General features: G+C 40.1%; 1 protein-coding gene across 2 annotated transcripts in view; it reads left to right on the top strand.

The window, feature by feature from the left end:
• The window catches only part of LOC110838517 (uncharacterized), a 56,274-nt gene that overhangs the window by 2,549 nt on the left and 38,449 nt on the right, over window positions 1–15,276 (top strand). Inside the window, exons 3-13 of one of the 2 annotated variants that reach the window (XM_087351287.1) lie at window positions 568–885; window positions 1,740–1,772; window positions 2,677–3,411; window positions 4,136–4,315; window positions 4,899–5,018; window positions 5,554–5,743; window positions 6,414–6,707; window positions 7,359–7,469; window positions 8,181–8,411; window positions 9,730–9,791; window positions 10,470–10,615. In XM_087351287.1, coding sequence (XP_087207413.1) covers window positions 568–885; window positions 1,740–1,772; window positions 2,677–3,411; window positions 4,136–4,315; window positions 4,899–5,018; window positions 5,554–5,743; window positions 6,414–6,707; window positions 7,359–7,469; window positions 8,181–8,411; window positions 9,730–9,791; window positions 10,470–10,615 — 2,420 coding nt within the window. The remainder of the gene's footprint in view (window positions 1–567; window positions 886–1,739; window positions 1,773–2,676; window positions 3,412–4,135; window positions 4,316–4,898; window positions 5,019–5,553; window positions 5,744–6,413; window positions 6,708–7,358; window positions 7,470–8,180; window positions 8,412–9,729; window positions 9,792–10,469; window positions 10,616–15,276) is intronic. The other variant, XM_087351288.1, reaches the window with a different exon arrangement.

Raw genomic sequence — 15,276 nt, 5'->3', positions numbered from 1 at the left:
GTTTTTAGATTTGCCATTTTAATTTCTGTGTAGATATAATAAGAAGCTCGTACAGAGGATGTCAGTCAATTTATAATTAGAGGTTTTGTCCACAATCTCACATTCTGACTTGAATTAAATGGATCTAGGAAGCTAGAGGCCATTTGTGATTATATTCCGCCCTCAAACACCTCATGAAATCATCAGAAGTATGTGATGTAGCATTGTTTTACTCATATTGACTTTCTGAAATTGTCGGTTTGATTGAAGAATGGATTCGCTATGTTGCCCACATTCCAGTGGTTTACATTTGCTGAAAACATCGGGCCAGTTTCTCACTGTGCACATGCAGCGCGTTACATCCGTATTACATTGTTATGATCGAGATAAATCCATTCTTTTTCTCATTATTTCTTCCAACAAAGTTTTGTATTTCTTTCTGCATGCATTTTGTTTTGTGGTACCCATCGTAACGTCTGTCGCTTAAACCAGTTAAATATATTATTATTGTGAATATGCGCTGTTCAAATCGATTCATTACTTTTAATAATCATGATTTATCGATAAAGTGTTCTACCTGCGTTTCAGAAGGCGAAGTGATAGCAATCCCTGTGAGCCCGGGGAAACGTATCAGAACAGAAAACGGAATGAAACTAGGTTTCAGTCTAAAGGAAGCGCACAGAAGCTGTATCATCAAGAGTCAACTTCTTGCGCTCCGTCTAATGACGTATTGCGAAACTCGCCATCACCAAAAATTCTGGATTGGGGTGAGGAAGTAGAACAGAGCGAGCGATTGGAAGCAGAAGGAATGTTGAGCGACGTGATGACACGCAGCTCCTCCCTTGCCAGCTTACAAGAAAAAAGCCAGACACATCCTCCGAGAGAGAGACGCAAGCGTCATAGGAGGTAAGAGAAAATGCTATGAATTTGCGTTATGTAAAAGTATAACAAAATTAAACTGTATTTCTGTGATGCCAGTGCAAAGGCCGGCACCCTGATTTACAGCCAGCATATATAAAGAGGAATATTGATTCAGGTACCGCCACGGTTGTCTAGCGGTTAGAGCGCTGGCCTTGTAATCCTGGGGTCCCGGGTTCGATTCCCGGCGGTGCCCGAATTTATAACTTGTGTTGAGCAAGGCCGTGGTCTAGGCAACACGGAGTTTTCCTCCGTGGCATCCCAACAATTACTCCATTCACACACAGAAGAAGGCAATGGCAAACCACTTCTGGATCATCTGCCAAGAACGTATATGAACAGGTCCCAGTCCGAGAAAAGGATGGAAGGATCCTGTTCATATGGACCTGTTGTCAGACAGAACACTAAATAATAATAAGATGAGGTGGTCTAGCGGTTAGAACGCTGGCCTTGTAATCTTGGGGTCTCGGGTTCGATTCCCGGCGATGCCCGAATTTATAACTTGTGTTGGGCAAGGCCGTAGTCCAGGCATCAAGGAGTTTTCCTCCGGGGTTTCTCCGTGGCATCTCAACTCCACTTTCATCATCATCTCTCAAAAAGAGGGTCACAGCAGGAGCGTTAAATGTTGCGGTCCCGATCGAACCCATGTACTGATGGGTCGTGAATCCTGCTAACCACCAATTCACACCATGCTGAATAGTGTGTACTGGATACGAAAACAAAAATGACATCACGTTATATATCTCAGTTTTCAACCATCGTATGTTTTGCCTATTTTAAGATTCAGATCTCGAAGAAGTCTCTCTGTTTCTTCTTATATAATAGTGTTCCTGTATTTTCAGACGAGGTGGGGAACCACGCCCAGCTGATAATAGGTGAGTTTGTTAATGATATTTGTGTTAGATTTAACTGTTATGTGGTTCAGTCATTTGTGGTCAGATTAATTTCATATTTTGTTCTCTGTAACATATAGTATTTTAGTTGCTGGAGTAACGTATTGATGCTAGGTATTAATTGAAAGGCTATCCATATGAATTAAAATAAAATCATCAAAACGAGCTGTACATTTGACGGTTCAGTCAGCATGGTGGCAGAAATTTTCCAACAGATGGCGACACTTCGTAAGGTGGGATCAACAGTAGAGTCATACAGTGAATTATTATAAAAGATTTTTTTATTTCAGCTGGAATTATTTAGAATTCAGTTCGCAAATAATGTGTGTGGAAACTGTGTAGTCCGATATTAATATATCTTTCCAGTCTTGTCTATTATTGAAAATTATCTTAAAGTAAACCATAGGCATTTCTGTTGCCGTCGCACTGAATGGGTTTAGCTTCTTCATGATGCATCTCACATGTATATTTTGAGGATACTGTGCTCAAATATTTGTTGTTAGCTCGATGGTGTCTCAATGTTTTTCTTTAGCTCTTTCATGCGAGTACTGATTCCCCCATACAGTGGTACCCCACTTAACACTACAATCTCTGCTGCTCACTAAGTAATCTACAAATTAATCTGACTTGAAACTCTTGAATTGAAAGGTTTTATGTTTGTGACTAAAACATGAGAAAGAAAACAGAGTGCAGCAGTGCCTGTGTTCTTGATATTCGGATTCCATCTGTAGTTATGGTACATATGCTATTTACATATTATTTAAACTTTGAATTATTTTATAGGTTGTGATCCTGGCATATCTGAACACCGCATCGTCGTCATAAAACATTGAAAGTGAAATATCTCTTCTAATAGGAATGTGTGTGTGTATTTTCTTTTTTGCAGGAGTCTCAGCAGGGAGAGAAGTATACGAGAACAGAATAAAGATCAAAGCAGAGGCTACAGTGGTGATCGCAGCAATCGTGGTTCAAGTCGTGACCGAAATTATAGAAGCCATCGTAACCGAGGATATAGTAAGGACAGAACTAACAGGGGTCCAAGCAAAGAGAGAAGTAACAGAGCTGAAAGCAAGGAACGGAGTAATGCAACTGAGAACAAAGACAGGAATAACAGAGGACTCAGCAGAGACAGGGACTTCAGAGGTCACAGTCAAGATCAGAATTATAGGGGTCACAGTCGAGATAGAAGTAACAGGCAAAATCATCGTGAGAAGGATCGATTGAAAGAAACAACAAGGAAACATGAAAACTGGAGAGAAGAACAGCGGCAGCAGCCGGAGCAAAGTCACCAACAAAAAAGAGAGACTAAAGAACAGGAAGTTGTACAAGGGAAAGAGGCAACACCGCAGCAAAAAGCTAGCGGCGGAAACTACGTTGCAGGAATTTTGGTAATACCTCCGCAAGCTCCCGAACATCAAGTTCAGCAAAACCACGTGATGGGGTTTTGCCATCCTCAAGATCAGTCGGACTATACGGGCAACTTTCCGGCATTCCGAGGATGTATACCAAATCCTGCACCTTTTCAACAGCAGCAGCGACAGCTGTTTGACCCCAATAACCCCAGCAAACCGATTATTGTATCTTCTCCAGGGGCCAGAGCAGTACAGTTACTCCATTCAAGGTTAAAATAGCAATAATACATTTTATTATGTTACCGTCATAAGCTGGGAGTACAGGTTGAAGAATAATTAGAATTGAGAGGCAATTGAATGGTTGCCTTCGGAGTTGGTTAGTAGTTTGTTGAGAAAATATATGATCGTTTTGGTTTGTAGTTTTCTTTGAAGGTAGCTAGACAGATTATCATCTGCAGTGATATTACTTTTTAGAAGGTTTGGAGCTTGTCCTGTGGGCTGGATGTCCTTACACAGGAATGTGTTCAGTCCCATCATGATGCATCTGACCTGGTTCAAGTCTTACCCGCTGTCCTACGTGAGCGATTTGCGAGTTGCGTGGGCGAAGCGGCTGCCCTAGGTTCCGGCGAAGCGGTCAGGAGAGGGAAGCGGCCAAAGTCCGAGATCAAATATTTTGATATTTTCGCGCGAGCTCTGACCGTGCAGTACACGGAAGGTGCATGCGCAGGAAGGCCGTGTCCTTCTATTGCGGTCTCTCACGTAGGACACAACAAGCGATTCCCCGCTTCATATGACACCCCATGCTGCTTATGCAGCTCGGGTACCTCGCTTGTTATCGCTTACGTAGGACATTGCCTTAGCTCTAAATTGGCTATCCTGTTAAGCTTGTCGTGGAATGTGGTTACATTCAGATCATATTTTGAAATATGCAGTAGTTTATTTGTATGTTGTACGAACACAGGAATTGAGATTTCGGTGGTGTTTTGTTTTCAGGGAAAGTGACGTCACTTTGCCAGTTCCTACCGCTGGATTTGTTTCAACTCATACACCAGAATTTGGTTATATTCAGTACCCTGGTATGTCTCATTGTCAAGATGGCATGGGTCAGAGCTCGTACGTCACTGATCAGTTTGGAAACACCCGTCCTACATGGTACGACCCCTATTCAAACAGGTACGTACCTGTGAAATGGGTACTTTCTCTGCTTCGCTGTGTTTTTTGAACGCGTGAAAGAATGACTTTGTGGGATACATTTTTTCATGACTTTGAATTCAAGCTTAATTTGTCTGAAATGGTAGAACGTAACTCAAAAATTTTGAAGATTTATAAGATCTGGGAAGAACCTGTGAAGTTTACTTATCAACAAATGCTTTAATCTGTGTGGTGATGTCTGCAAGAACTGCTGTTACACAAATGGTTGACATCTTTAATTAGGGCGCTGCCCTCTTGTAGTATGGTAGAAGTTTACTAACATTTCAGATATGTTTGCCGCCTTCATCATGAGACAGCAACCACCTCTTAATCATCAGTAAACTCCTACCACTCATTGCCCTGATGGAGACAGCAATCACCTCTGAAACGTCCGTAGACTTCTATCAGACTACACATTGCATTGACCCAAATGACAGCCATTTTCAACAGTATCTTGGTGTGATAACTGAGTAAAACTTTGTGTTTTGTGCAGATACTTTGTTGTTGTAAAGTGTAAGGAATTTTAGAACTAAATCAGACTGTAATATTGTACCTGTTGTTTTAGTTTTCGAAGCGCAAGAAACCCTCATTTGCTGTTAGATATTGAACGAGCAGATATGGAATTGCAGTGGATTCTCTCTACTGGCGGTATTTTACGGGACTGGAATCAAGTGGTTTATATTAGGTAAGGTGAAAGTGAATTGAATCTTAGAAAAATGTTGCTTTAATAATACGTATCCCTATTTGAAACATGACTATTAATGTATGTTCAGCTTATTTTTATGTTTAGCGTGAAAATAGTTTTACTGCATATTTACCTAAACCCATTACTTTAAAGAAACTTGTTTTGTTAGATTTGTATGCACGCGTGTCTTTCATTCACATTTCCATTGATGTTAATAATCTTTAGTTTTTGTTACTGTAAAGACATGTCAGACGTAAAGCTTCTATTTGCCGTTTCCATTGATTCCACTTCGCTTTCTATAGTCAGGCGAAGGAAGCATCGCCGTGGAGTATATAAATAATACGTTTTTGTAAGTTAACGTTTCAGTTCACAGCTCATTTTCTCGGAGTGACTGAGAAGGAGGAGAGAAAGCGTACTATGGAGTCAGAAGCTCGTGCTTCTACAAGCATGCAACTAAGAAACGCACTTGAATATATATGGTCCTTTAGGTCTTTACCCCATTTTATTTTAATTAACTAAAGTTATTCTTTTACAGACAGTACCTCCAACAGTGCCTTCATACGCTGTTGGTAACAGATCTCAAATTCTGCCAAACAGAAAATGTTGAACAGCATTTATGGAAGATTTTGTTTTACAACATTATTGAACTTCTGCGCAAGAGCGTTGCTGAAAATGTGGAGAACAAGGAACAGTATAAACACATAATGCTCACACTTATAGAGCAGGTACGGAATGTTTTTCATTTTATGTTCAAGAGGGTAGTCTCTAATTTTATACATAACCTAACCAGTTAATCAAATAGTACAACAGTGTTTAATGCTCCTTCATTTAAAATTTATTTTACCTGTGACTGTCCTTTCTCCTGCATTGGAGACAATATTTGTACAGTCTGAATCCATTTAAGTGCAGCCGGAGAAATACAGTTTCTTGATCTGTCCTTTTAATAAATAGCTCTCGTACTTTGGACTCCTTCAGTAATGTAACTCGTAAGGATGCTTCTGGACTCTGCACGTCACCTGGAGTAGAGAATGTACGTGCCGTTTGTCTCCATATGTGTATGGATACAGCAAGGAAAGGGTCTGTTAAATTAAGTTGTGCTGAGGCCATATAAAGGAGTCTCACGGATTGATTACCTCAGCAGTTCCCTTGCCGATGCACCCACCACCACCAGCGTACTTGGACATTCTGCTCTCAGGAGTGATAACCCGAGATGGCAACAAGTGCGTTTGGCAGGTTGACATGACCAGAGGGTGCCTGAGGAGAATACAGAGGGGGGAAACTCTTTGAGTCTTCTGGCCGCTTCAGTATAGTCTTCGTTGCTGTTATTGCGTACCTGTTTTTCCTTTGGATTTATTCGAACAGTTTAAACATTTTGTAATTCTGATTAAATTATAGGGAACTGCGTACTTTGAGAATCTTCTGGAAGTACTGGAGCAGACGTATAAATTTAAATTGGAAACTTTCCTATCTCCAAACAATGTATCAACAAAAGGCCTCGGATTTGCTGGTTTGGCATTGGTATCTGCACAGAAGATATTCTTGTTCCTTGGGGATCTGGCGAGATATAAGGAACAGGTTAACGAAACATCAAATTTTGGGAAATCTCGGCAGTGTTATATCAAGGCGCATCAGATTAATCCAAAGAATGGTCGTCCGTATAATCAGTTGGCGATACTGGCTGTGTATGCTGTAAGTATTGAACTTTGTTATTGCTGTAATCATTTTTTATGTATATCAGCTCAGTTGGTACAGTGATTACTTATAGGCCAGCCAACTGGGTTTGATTGCCGGCAGCGACAGGGATGTTTATCTCTGCCTATTATAATGTGTGGGAATTTAGTAGCACCGTGAAGAGGTGGAAAAATGAAAAAGTTACAGAAGAAATCGTGGGTGTAGGTTTTTGCTGCATGTGCGCTACACAATTGTCCACAAACCACTTGATTTTCCTTCTCATTGATATTGATATTGAAGTCCAGCTTGACCATAGGAACAGTCTCCAATATTCATGTAGAAGTTTTTCTGAGAATCCAGGTTGGAAAGTGTTTGTTTCATCACAATTCTTAAAACTGAGAAGACCACAATCACAGAGGTAGCCTGAGAACTCAAGAAACTTGCAAAAAGCTTTGAAGACAGATTATTCAACAAGTTTGTTCCCTAGAAAGATAAAATATTGTTACAGAACTGGAAGAAACTAGAAATTTTCAAGTAGAGATTTTGTATTAAAAAAAAACAAATGAAATAATTTGGGTGCACTCATTTGTATGAATGAACAGATAGATGTCTTAGATTAGAAATTTATGGTTCCTGTTTTAGTTTTTATCACATGTTTTTCATTCGCAGAGAAGAAAATTGGATGCAGTCTATTACTATATGAGAAGTTTAATGGCATCGAATCCATTTCAATCTGCTCGAGAAAGCCTCCTCTCCCTGTTTGATGAGAGTAGAAAGAAAGTGAGTAGTTTCTTAAACCGTTGGTAATGTCATGAATGCTTTATTGCACATGTGAAATGCAGTTGCTACTATTTAAGATGAATTTCCAAAAATTTCTTGAATGATTGTTTTGCAACACCTTATTCGTGTCAGCCTTTGGTGATTTAAGCAGCAACAGCTTAATTGGATTTTGTGGATGATCAGTCTTATAAATGTTGTATGAAGATTATGTTCGGAGATTTAGGTGCCAACGACTGACAGGAAGGTATCTACGTTTACTCGAACTTAATGAATATGCTCAACTCTTAGGCAATGTCCTACGTAAGCGATAACAAGCGAGGTACCCGAGCTGCATAAGCAGCATGGGGTGTCATATGAAGCGGGGAATCGCTTGTCGTGTCCTACGTGAGAGACCGCAATAGAAGCACACGGCCTTCCTGCGCATGCGCCTTACTGGTCAGCGCAGCGACTCGCGCGAAAATATCAAAATATTTGATCTCGGACTTTGGCCGCTTCGCTGAAACCTAGGACAGCGCCACACAAACAGCCAGTTTGATATTTCCACTTCACCCGCGCAACTTGCACCGCTCGCATTTAATCGCTCACGTAGGACTGCGGGTATAGGTAATGGTTCCTTTATCTTAATCTCTTCCACATTTCTTCCCTTTACTTTATCTACTTTTAAATTCTACAATCTAAATTTTAAACTGACTGGAATTTCACATTTTTTAGTATGAGCAGGCAGAAAGAAAGCGTCGAGAAGAACGGGATGCGAAACAGCGTGAGCGAATGAAGGAGAAAGAAGGGGCTGGAAAAGAGTGCGGGGGCAATGGGTTGAGAAGAGAATATTGGGTACATCCGGAAGGTGGACGGCCTCGACTTCATATCACCACGTCCACCGTGCAAGACCAGCAGAGAACTGACAGTGACGAGGAGGAACTTGTGACACTCAGCAGCATCGAGGTTTGTTTACAGCAATACAGAATAACACAATTATCGTCGAAAATGAACCTAAAAATTTTCATCGCCCTCCTTTTTTATTCAAGCTGCGTGTTCTGATGAACTTGAGACCTATGAACCAGTTTCCGTTAAAAATTCATATCTGAATGCTTATAATAAAACTACAGATCTCTCTGATCACCTGTAGAATTTAGTTTGTCACATGCAAGTGTTTTTAGGGTTTTAAAGGGACAGAAATTCTTCTGAAATGTATTTTAAAATTGTGTGGGTCGTACCAGACTTTCCTTTGGTCGTTTCCTAATTTGAGCACTAGAATCAATGTGTCCTATAATTTCCTGTGCTCATAAGCTCGGTGATAACAGGATAGTTGCGTCTTTTACGTGTGGTATTCTGAATTTTGTGTGTGGGTTCTCCTGTATGTGAGTACTTGGAACGTTTTTTAATCATAAGTGCTTTATGCATCCAAGTTTCCTATTTAACTCTGATAAACTTGTAAATACTTACTTTAGAGTATGTGGAAAGTATTTGGTGTTCCATTGCTGTTGATTCTGTGCGTTATTCCAGTAGAAGAGCAACTATATTCAGCGCCTCAGTACCCAGGTTGTATCCAAATGAGAATGCTTATAATAGAATTTAAAATAAACTTGGCTGTCACCGTTGACACTTCGGCAACATATCTACATGTTGCTTGCAATGTTTTCCAAACTTGCATTTCAATATTAGACCAGAAAAGTGACATGCTTGATTACGTACATCAGTGGTCCCGAACCTTTTTGTGCCTACGGGCACATTTAAGAGTTTATGAGATCGTGGCGGGCGCCAACCAATTAACAAAGCCAATTTTTTTTTTCTGGACAAATAAGATGTGGACACTAAATACGCAAAACAACACGACGTTTAATGATACAAGAAACCACGCAATCAAAAAATATGTACTTTTACAAGTACAATTATTATTACTCAAGTGGGAAGTTAGTGTGATGTTTGGCGCTGCATTTCATCGGCCAGTTTTTAAAATTTGGGAGTGTAGGATGATGTTGCTGCTCGCAAACGATCGTCAAGATGGGCGTCAGTAAGTCGAGATCTGCGCTTTGATTTTATAATGTTCATGGTTGAACGGCATTCATTATTCAGTATAACCTCTTTCCGTAACAACGCGGACACCCAAAAAAAGCCTTGGCGCCTGCAGGCACCGCGTTGGGGACCACTGGTCGAATAGATCAAAGCCAATGAAAGTTGGGACCCGCAGATGCTCAAGGCATTGAAGAATGGGTTGCCTAAGTATTTGTATAATCGGAATATCAAAATTTTTCTTTCACAGGTGAACAAGAGATTTGTTACAAGCTACCTTCACGTCCATGGCAAACTGTTTACTAAAATTGGGTACGTATATGTCTGCGTCTTTTTACAGTTATCGTATATGTAGCTGGAATGTCCCTAAGTCAAAATGAATGTAAAATTTATAAACTGTGTCAAAATCATGGAAATGAATGTGAAATAATGCTTTTAAAATATAATTTCACATTTGAAGATTAAAAATTCTGATTGTTCTTACGATGAATGTGGATTCTGCCGTAATAGGTCAACTATTGATCAGATCTTTTGCATTCGACAATTAGAGAAAAAGTGGAAATATACTGAGTCAGTACACCAACTATTTGTGGACTTTAGGAAGGCATATGACTCAGTTAGAAGAGAGGTGCTATATGGCATTTTGATTGGGTTCGGAATACCAAAGGAACTTGTTAGTTTAATTAAGATGTAAGATTTGAGGTTTTCACGGCGGTGAGTATGAAGATTTCTGTCTTCTGGGTTGTTGCGCTGTGTAGTCTGGTCGATGTTAACCAACGTTTTGGAGGTCATACTGCCTCCATCATCAGGGCGATGAAAACATCGACCAGACTACATAGCGCAACAACCCAGAAGACAGAGATCTTCATACTCACCACCGTGAAAACCTCAAATCTTATGATTTCATATTTGCTAACTGTGAGTATATTTTTCTCTTTCCTGTGCATGTCGTAATATGACTTTACTTATGTACCTTTAATTTTGTTGCAGAATGGAGACGTTTCAAGAAGCAGCATTGCAGATGCTACGAGAGTTTCGTGCTCTACTACAACATTCTCCAATTCCTCTTAACGCAAATCGTTTTCTGCAGCTTCTGGCCCTCAATATGTTTGCTATCGAAAACACGCAGCTTAAGGGTAAGTAATTTATTACATGTTTTTAATAATATTTAGTTGTCATTATAATCATCATCATCATCATCACCACCCACGAGAATTTCCATATCCATGTTGTAACTTTTTGATTTTCTTTCTCTCTTTACATTTATTTTCTCTTCTTTTTGTATATAGACTTCTCGTGGTGGTCGACCTTATTTTGAATCTCCCTATAGATTTCTTTTGCGTATGTTTGTTTGTTGCTTTTGGTATTTGATGGTTTTCTACTTAATTTGGTCAGCCTTGCTGATATTGGTTTTACCAGGATTTCATCAGAAATTGTTGTTTCCTTTCTGCTGCTTTAATTTTTTCTGTATTTCGGCTCGGAATAAAAGATTATTCATTTTATGTAGGTGGGAAGGTCACGTGGAGGCCATATAGAGGTCTGTGTGGATGGAGAAAATGTATAAATATTTCGTGGAAGGAGCAACTTAGGAAAAGAGCCTTTCCGGAGTTAATTAGGATGGAATGTGCTTATTCGACGAGCAGTGGTTGTTTTAGGTGTGTGGCAGCTGTGCGTTTGGTATCTTAATGTTGCCCATCTACCTGCCACTCGGCCTGGCTGAGGTTCTTTTGGCCTGCATATGCGGCCGGGAATCCCGCGTGACAGTAATAAGCATTTGTAACCGTCTTACCAGTTTTGGTTCCAGGTTACGTTATGCACTGAAAATGCAGCGTTATCTGATTTTTTGATTGATGTTTCTGCGTATGATTGCATATTCCATGTTTGTTTACTTTTGTTTTATGTCTCAAACAAATTAAGAAAAAAATATATATTTGCGTAATAATGTAAAATTTATATGTTTTCATTTTTTGCGGATAACGCAGACGTATTTCGGTCGCTACTAAAAGGCCGAGCCCGTGGCGTTGAAAAATACAGTCGACGACGTTTGAAGTTTTAAACTGCAAAAGTATGAGTCAAAAACATTTTTCAAAATTAAATTCTCTTTGAGAGACAAGGGAGTTTCTTCATTTATACCAAAACCTCTCTGAATAAGGAATGCTGATTTTGTTGAGGACGCTAGTGACTGATTATTTGGTACCACGACTCCAGAGGGAATATGTAGAAGGTAGCAGGAAGAAAGTTGAGTGTTTGGATGAACAAAGAAACTATCATCTCTGTACGTATTTGTAATGGACGTCTCTTACTTTCTTAATTGCAGAATTTCAGCATTTTATCCTTTTTCCTTCAAAATGGACTACTTTGTGCGTTGTTGACTGAAGTGATACGAGAAAATATCGGGTTATTTTCTCGTTGACATCATCTTGTAGCCAATCGACACTGATCATGAGATTAGTCCCATATTTTTACCGTTGTGTCACTGTACACTTTCTCAGATCTGTTGCGTGTAGATGAGAGGATGATCGTGAGTGGTGAAATAGAATGAGGGAGGCTTTTGAGATATTGTCTGTCCATTTTCTGGAAGGGACTGAGGAAAGCATAAAAAATCACAGTCAGGTTAGCCAGCCTCGGGGCCAAGAACGAAACCTGGTACGTGCTCAATACAGAGAAGGAATTTTGCCTTGTCTTTGCATCTGAAGCGTAATGACGTGTAAGATAAAAGACGAGCAGTAGCCGGTGTGAATGCGCTGTTTGGAGGCTCTCCGCTTTTCAAGTGATGCAAGGTCGTTTATCTTACCTTGGTCTGAAGCAGTTTGGCTAGAAACCTGATTTTAGCAAGGTCATCGTGTTCGTCCTTCTGTTGCTTCTTTACCTTCCTCATGCTGACTCCAGGAATGTTAAATTCTTGTGATGTGTGTATTTCACGGGCGCGTTGATTTAGACTGCCGCCGAGTCCTGAAATTACTTGCCTGTTTATTACAGTGTTCATTACATCTCAAGACTCTCTGTCCTCTTTATGTTGATACTGCAGTTCTTAAACCAAGCCCTGATCTTAAATTCAGTATTGTCTTTAATAATGTAATATTTCTTCAGATTATGGAGATTTATTTAGGGTTCTTTGTTTTGTGTAAAGTGAACACACAGTGGTGATGTCATGCCACTCTGCTCATCCATGTGCATGTTTCATCGCTGTTGGAGACTGAACTTCGAGTGGTTATTTGATATAGGATTGTACTCTGTGACAGGTTTTTTTTGTGGGTAACTTAGTTTTCCACTGTCATCATAATTCCCGTGCGGCTGCATATTCACTCGTGTGTCATCTGGATGACAGCCGTTGGACCCATCGGTGGCCCAGTTCCACTCCATCACAACAAAAAAAGAAAATATTGTGTGGTTTAAAAATAATGGCTAAACAAGTTAGAGAAGTGTATTTGTCTCTATTCTTCTTCTTCTTCTATGGCTCTCCAGTCTGTATTCGGTCCGTGGCCTCCTCAATTCTCCTCTTCCATTCGGTCCTCTGTTAGGTCCGTCTGTCCGAGGCTTTGATCGAGGTTTCGAAACGTCTTCCTTTTTACGGTGCAAGGTTGTTAGCCTTGCGACCAACTCCCAACCTGGAGGACCAGGGTACCTGTCTTAGTCTGACCTCTCCCCCTCGACCAATCTGTCTAGGGACGCCCTACCAGTAGCTCTAGGGGTCACCGAGGTACTCAAGCCCCACGACCACGACAAGGTGCAGATACCATTAAGTGGGAGGTTGAAATATTCACAGTTTTTTTTTGAATGACGTTGTTAGTGTTAAGGATAGTTTATGATTTATGGCAAGTTTACACTTTAAAATTAATTTGAGCTACGCATTACTGTACTTCGGTGTTAGTGCCACCAACCACACGAATCCTTAGTGTTGAAGCTGTGGTTCAGTTAATGTCAGGCACAACAAGTAATTAATTTCCTTGCGTGATCTCTCTGCTCGTTATGTAGGTCCGAGTATGCAAATTTTAAATTGTATTCTCATGACAAATGGCAGTCGGTTTAATTTTAGTTATAATTTAAACTGGCGTTGTGGCTGTATAATCAATTACGCGCAAAGTTTGTTTGTTTGAGAGTGAACGTACAACGCACTGATAATCTGTTGCAACGTGCGCATGTCAGAAAATGTTCCATCGCCATTATACTACCAGCAAAATTAATGGTAAACTGGGTTATCTGATTTCATACTTGTTTTGGTTCCAGTTGAGTTCATGTTTAATATATCTTATTCGTTTATCTGAATCAGGTTTTGCGCTTGACTTGTTTATACCTTTCTTGAATCAGCGTCCTTTTTGTGTGTTGCTTTCTCGAGATAAAGTCATTGAATCCAGTGGTATGAGGAAGGGGTCTAGAATTTTTGGAAGCATCATAGATCAGATATACAGGAACTTGGTCTGCCTAGTCAGAAACTTGTGCCGTTAAAAGATTACGGTTTGGTAGTTCTTTGGGAAATTGTCATGGCAGTGAGCAGCTTCGTTACCGGAACAGTTGTCATTCCAGGAACTGACGAACTGTCTAATATAATTCTGTTGAACCTGTCTGGAAGATACGCTGATGATGAGAAATAAATAGCCTGTGAGATTTGTATTGTTTGGATACTTAAAAAGTCATTGCTCGTGTAATAATTTTAATTTTTTGATCTCCATAGATGGAAACGCCAACCAACATAAAGCTGGAATGTAATGTCGTATTTTATAATTTAATTTCGTCAGTGAAATCTTAAATTGTTGAAAGGACATATACAGTGCAGGTATAATTTTGGTGCGCATGACGATGAAAACAGTCTGTCCCCGAATATAGTCAGGCACCAGTTCTTAATTACTGAACAGTATAATTTTTTGACACCTAACTCTTTTTTCTTACGTGTTGTTTGAAATGAATTTGATGTCTAATTGAGGTTATAATAGCTACGTGGCGTAATACCTGTCATGACGATGTATCACAGTCCGGATCTGGACCACGTTTTTTAAACGTAGCTGTTGGATTGGTTCTGGTATTTTTGTCGGCAGAAAAACAAATGCAGGATATTTCTTCATTTTGTTAAAGTAACACTTTATCACGTCGCCACAAGCTTGTTGACGTCAGCTTGCACGATCATCACGCATTGCGATACTCAGCAAGCTTAGATTAATTTCCCTGTCGAATCCCCTCCGTAGGTGGTTAAGACATAAATTAAAGATACGTTTAGACATAGACCCATGCCAGTTTTAAATAATTGATAGTCAGGAGTTGTTACTATCTGTAGTTTGCCGGATCAGTATTCATGGCTGCCTTCACACTAAAGTGTATGCACCATCATTACTTTGGTATCGATATACACAGAAATAAATCGAGGAAGGTCGATCTTTGATGTCACGAGTGTAACGGCGTGTCGAAGACGGAGAATGGCAGAGGAAGGAAACACCTTTTCCACACGGAAGAGTGCGCTGTTTTAAGATCTAATTTTAGCCATTAATAACATACACGAAGCCTGTTTTATAACTGTCAGGCTAATGGTATGTGCCAGATACTGCAGCCAGAAAACCTGTTTCCATCACACTGACGCTATGACGCGGTAATTGCACTTCGTGTTATTTAATGACGCTGTTCCAACTGAATGTCACACGGCGTCGAATAAGATGGAAAGATGATCGTGAATGTTGAGTAGTTATGCATCTGGAAGGAGCCGTTTTTCTAACTCACCCAGCGAAGTAGGAGTCCCCCTTCCTTACGAAACAACTCACCCATGATACAGGGTTCTTGAAACGTTGACAGTTGCTCATTTGGTCAGTAA

This window comes from Zootermopsis nevadensis, unplaced genomic scaffold (assembly GCF_977971745.1).
Source record: "Zootermopsis nevadensis isolate Lab colony 2312 unplaced genomic scaffold, Znev_1.0 Znev_ptg000019l, whole genome shotgun sequence".
NCBI classification, from domain to species: Eukaryota; Metazoa; Arthropoda; class Insecta; order Blattodea; family Termopsidae; genus Zootermopsis; species Zootermopsis nevadensis.
Note: the sequence above shows the minus strand (reverse complement) of the source record. Positions and strands in the feature narration are given on the sequence as shown.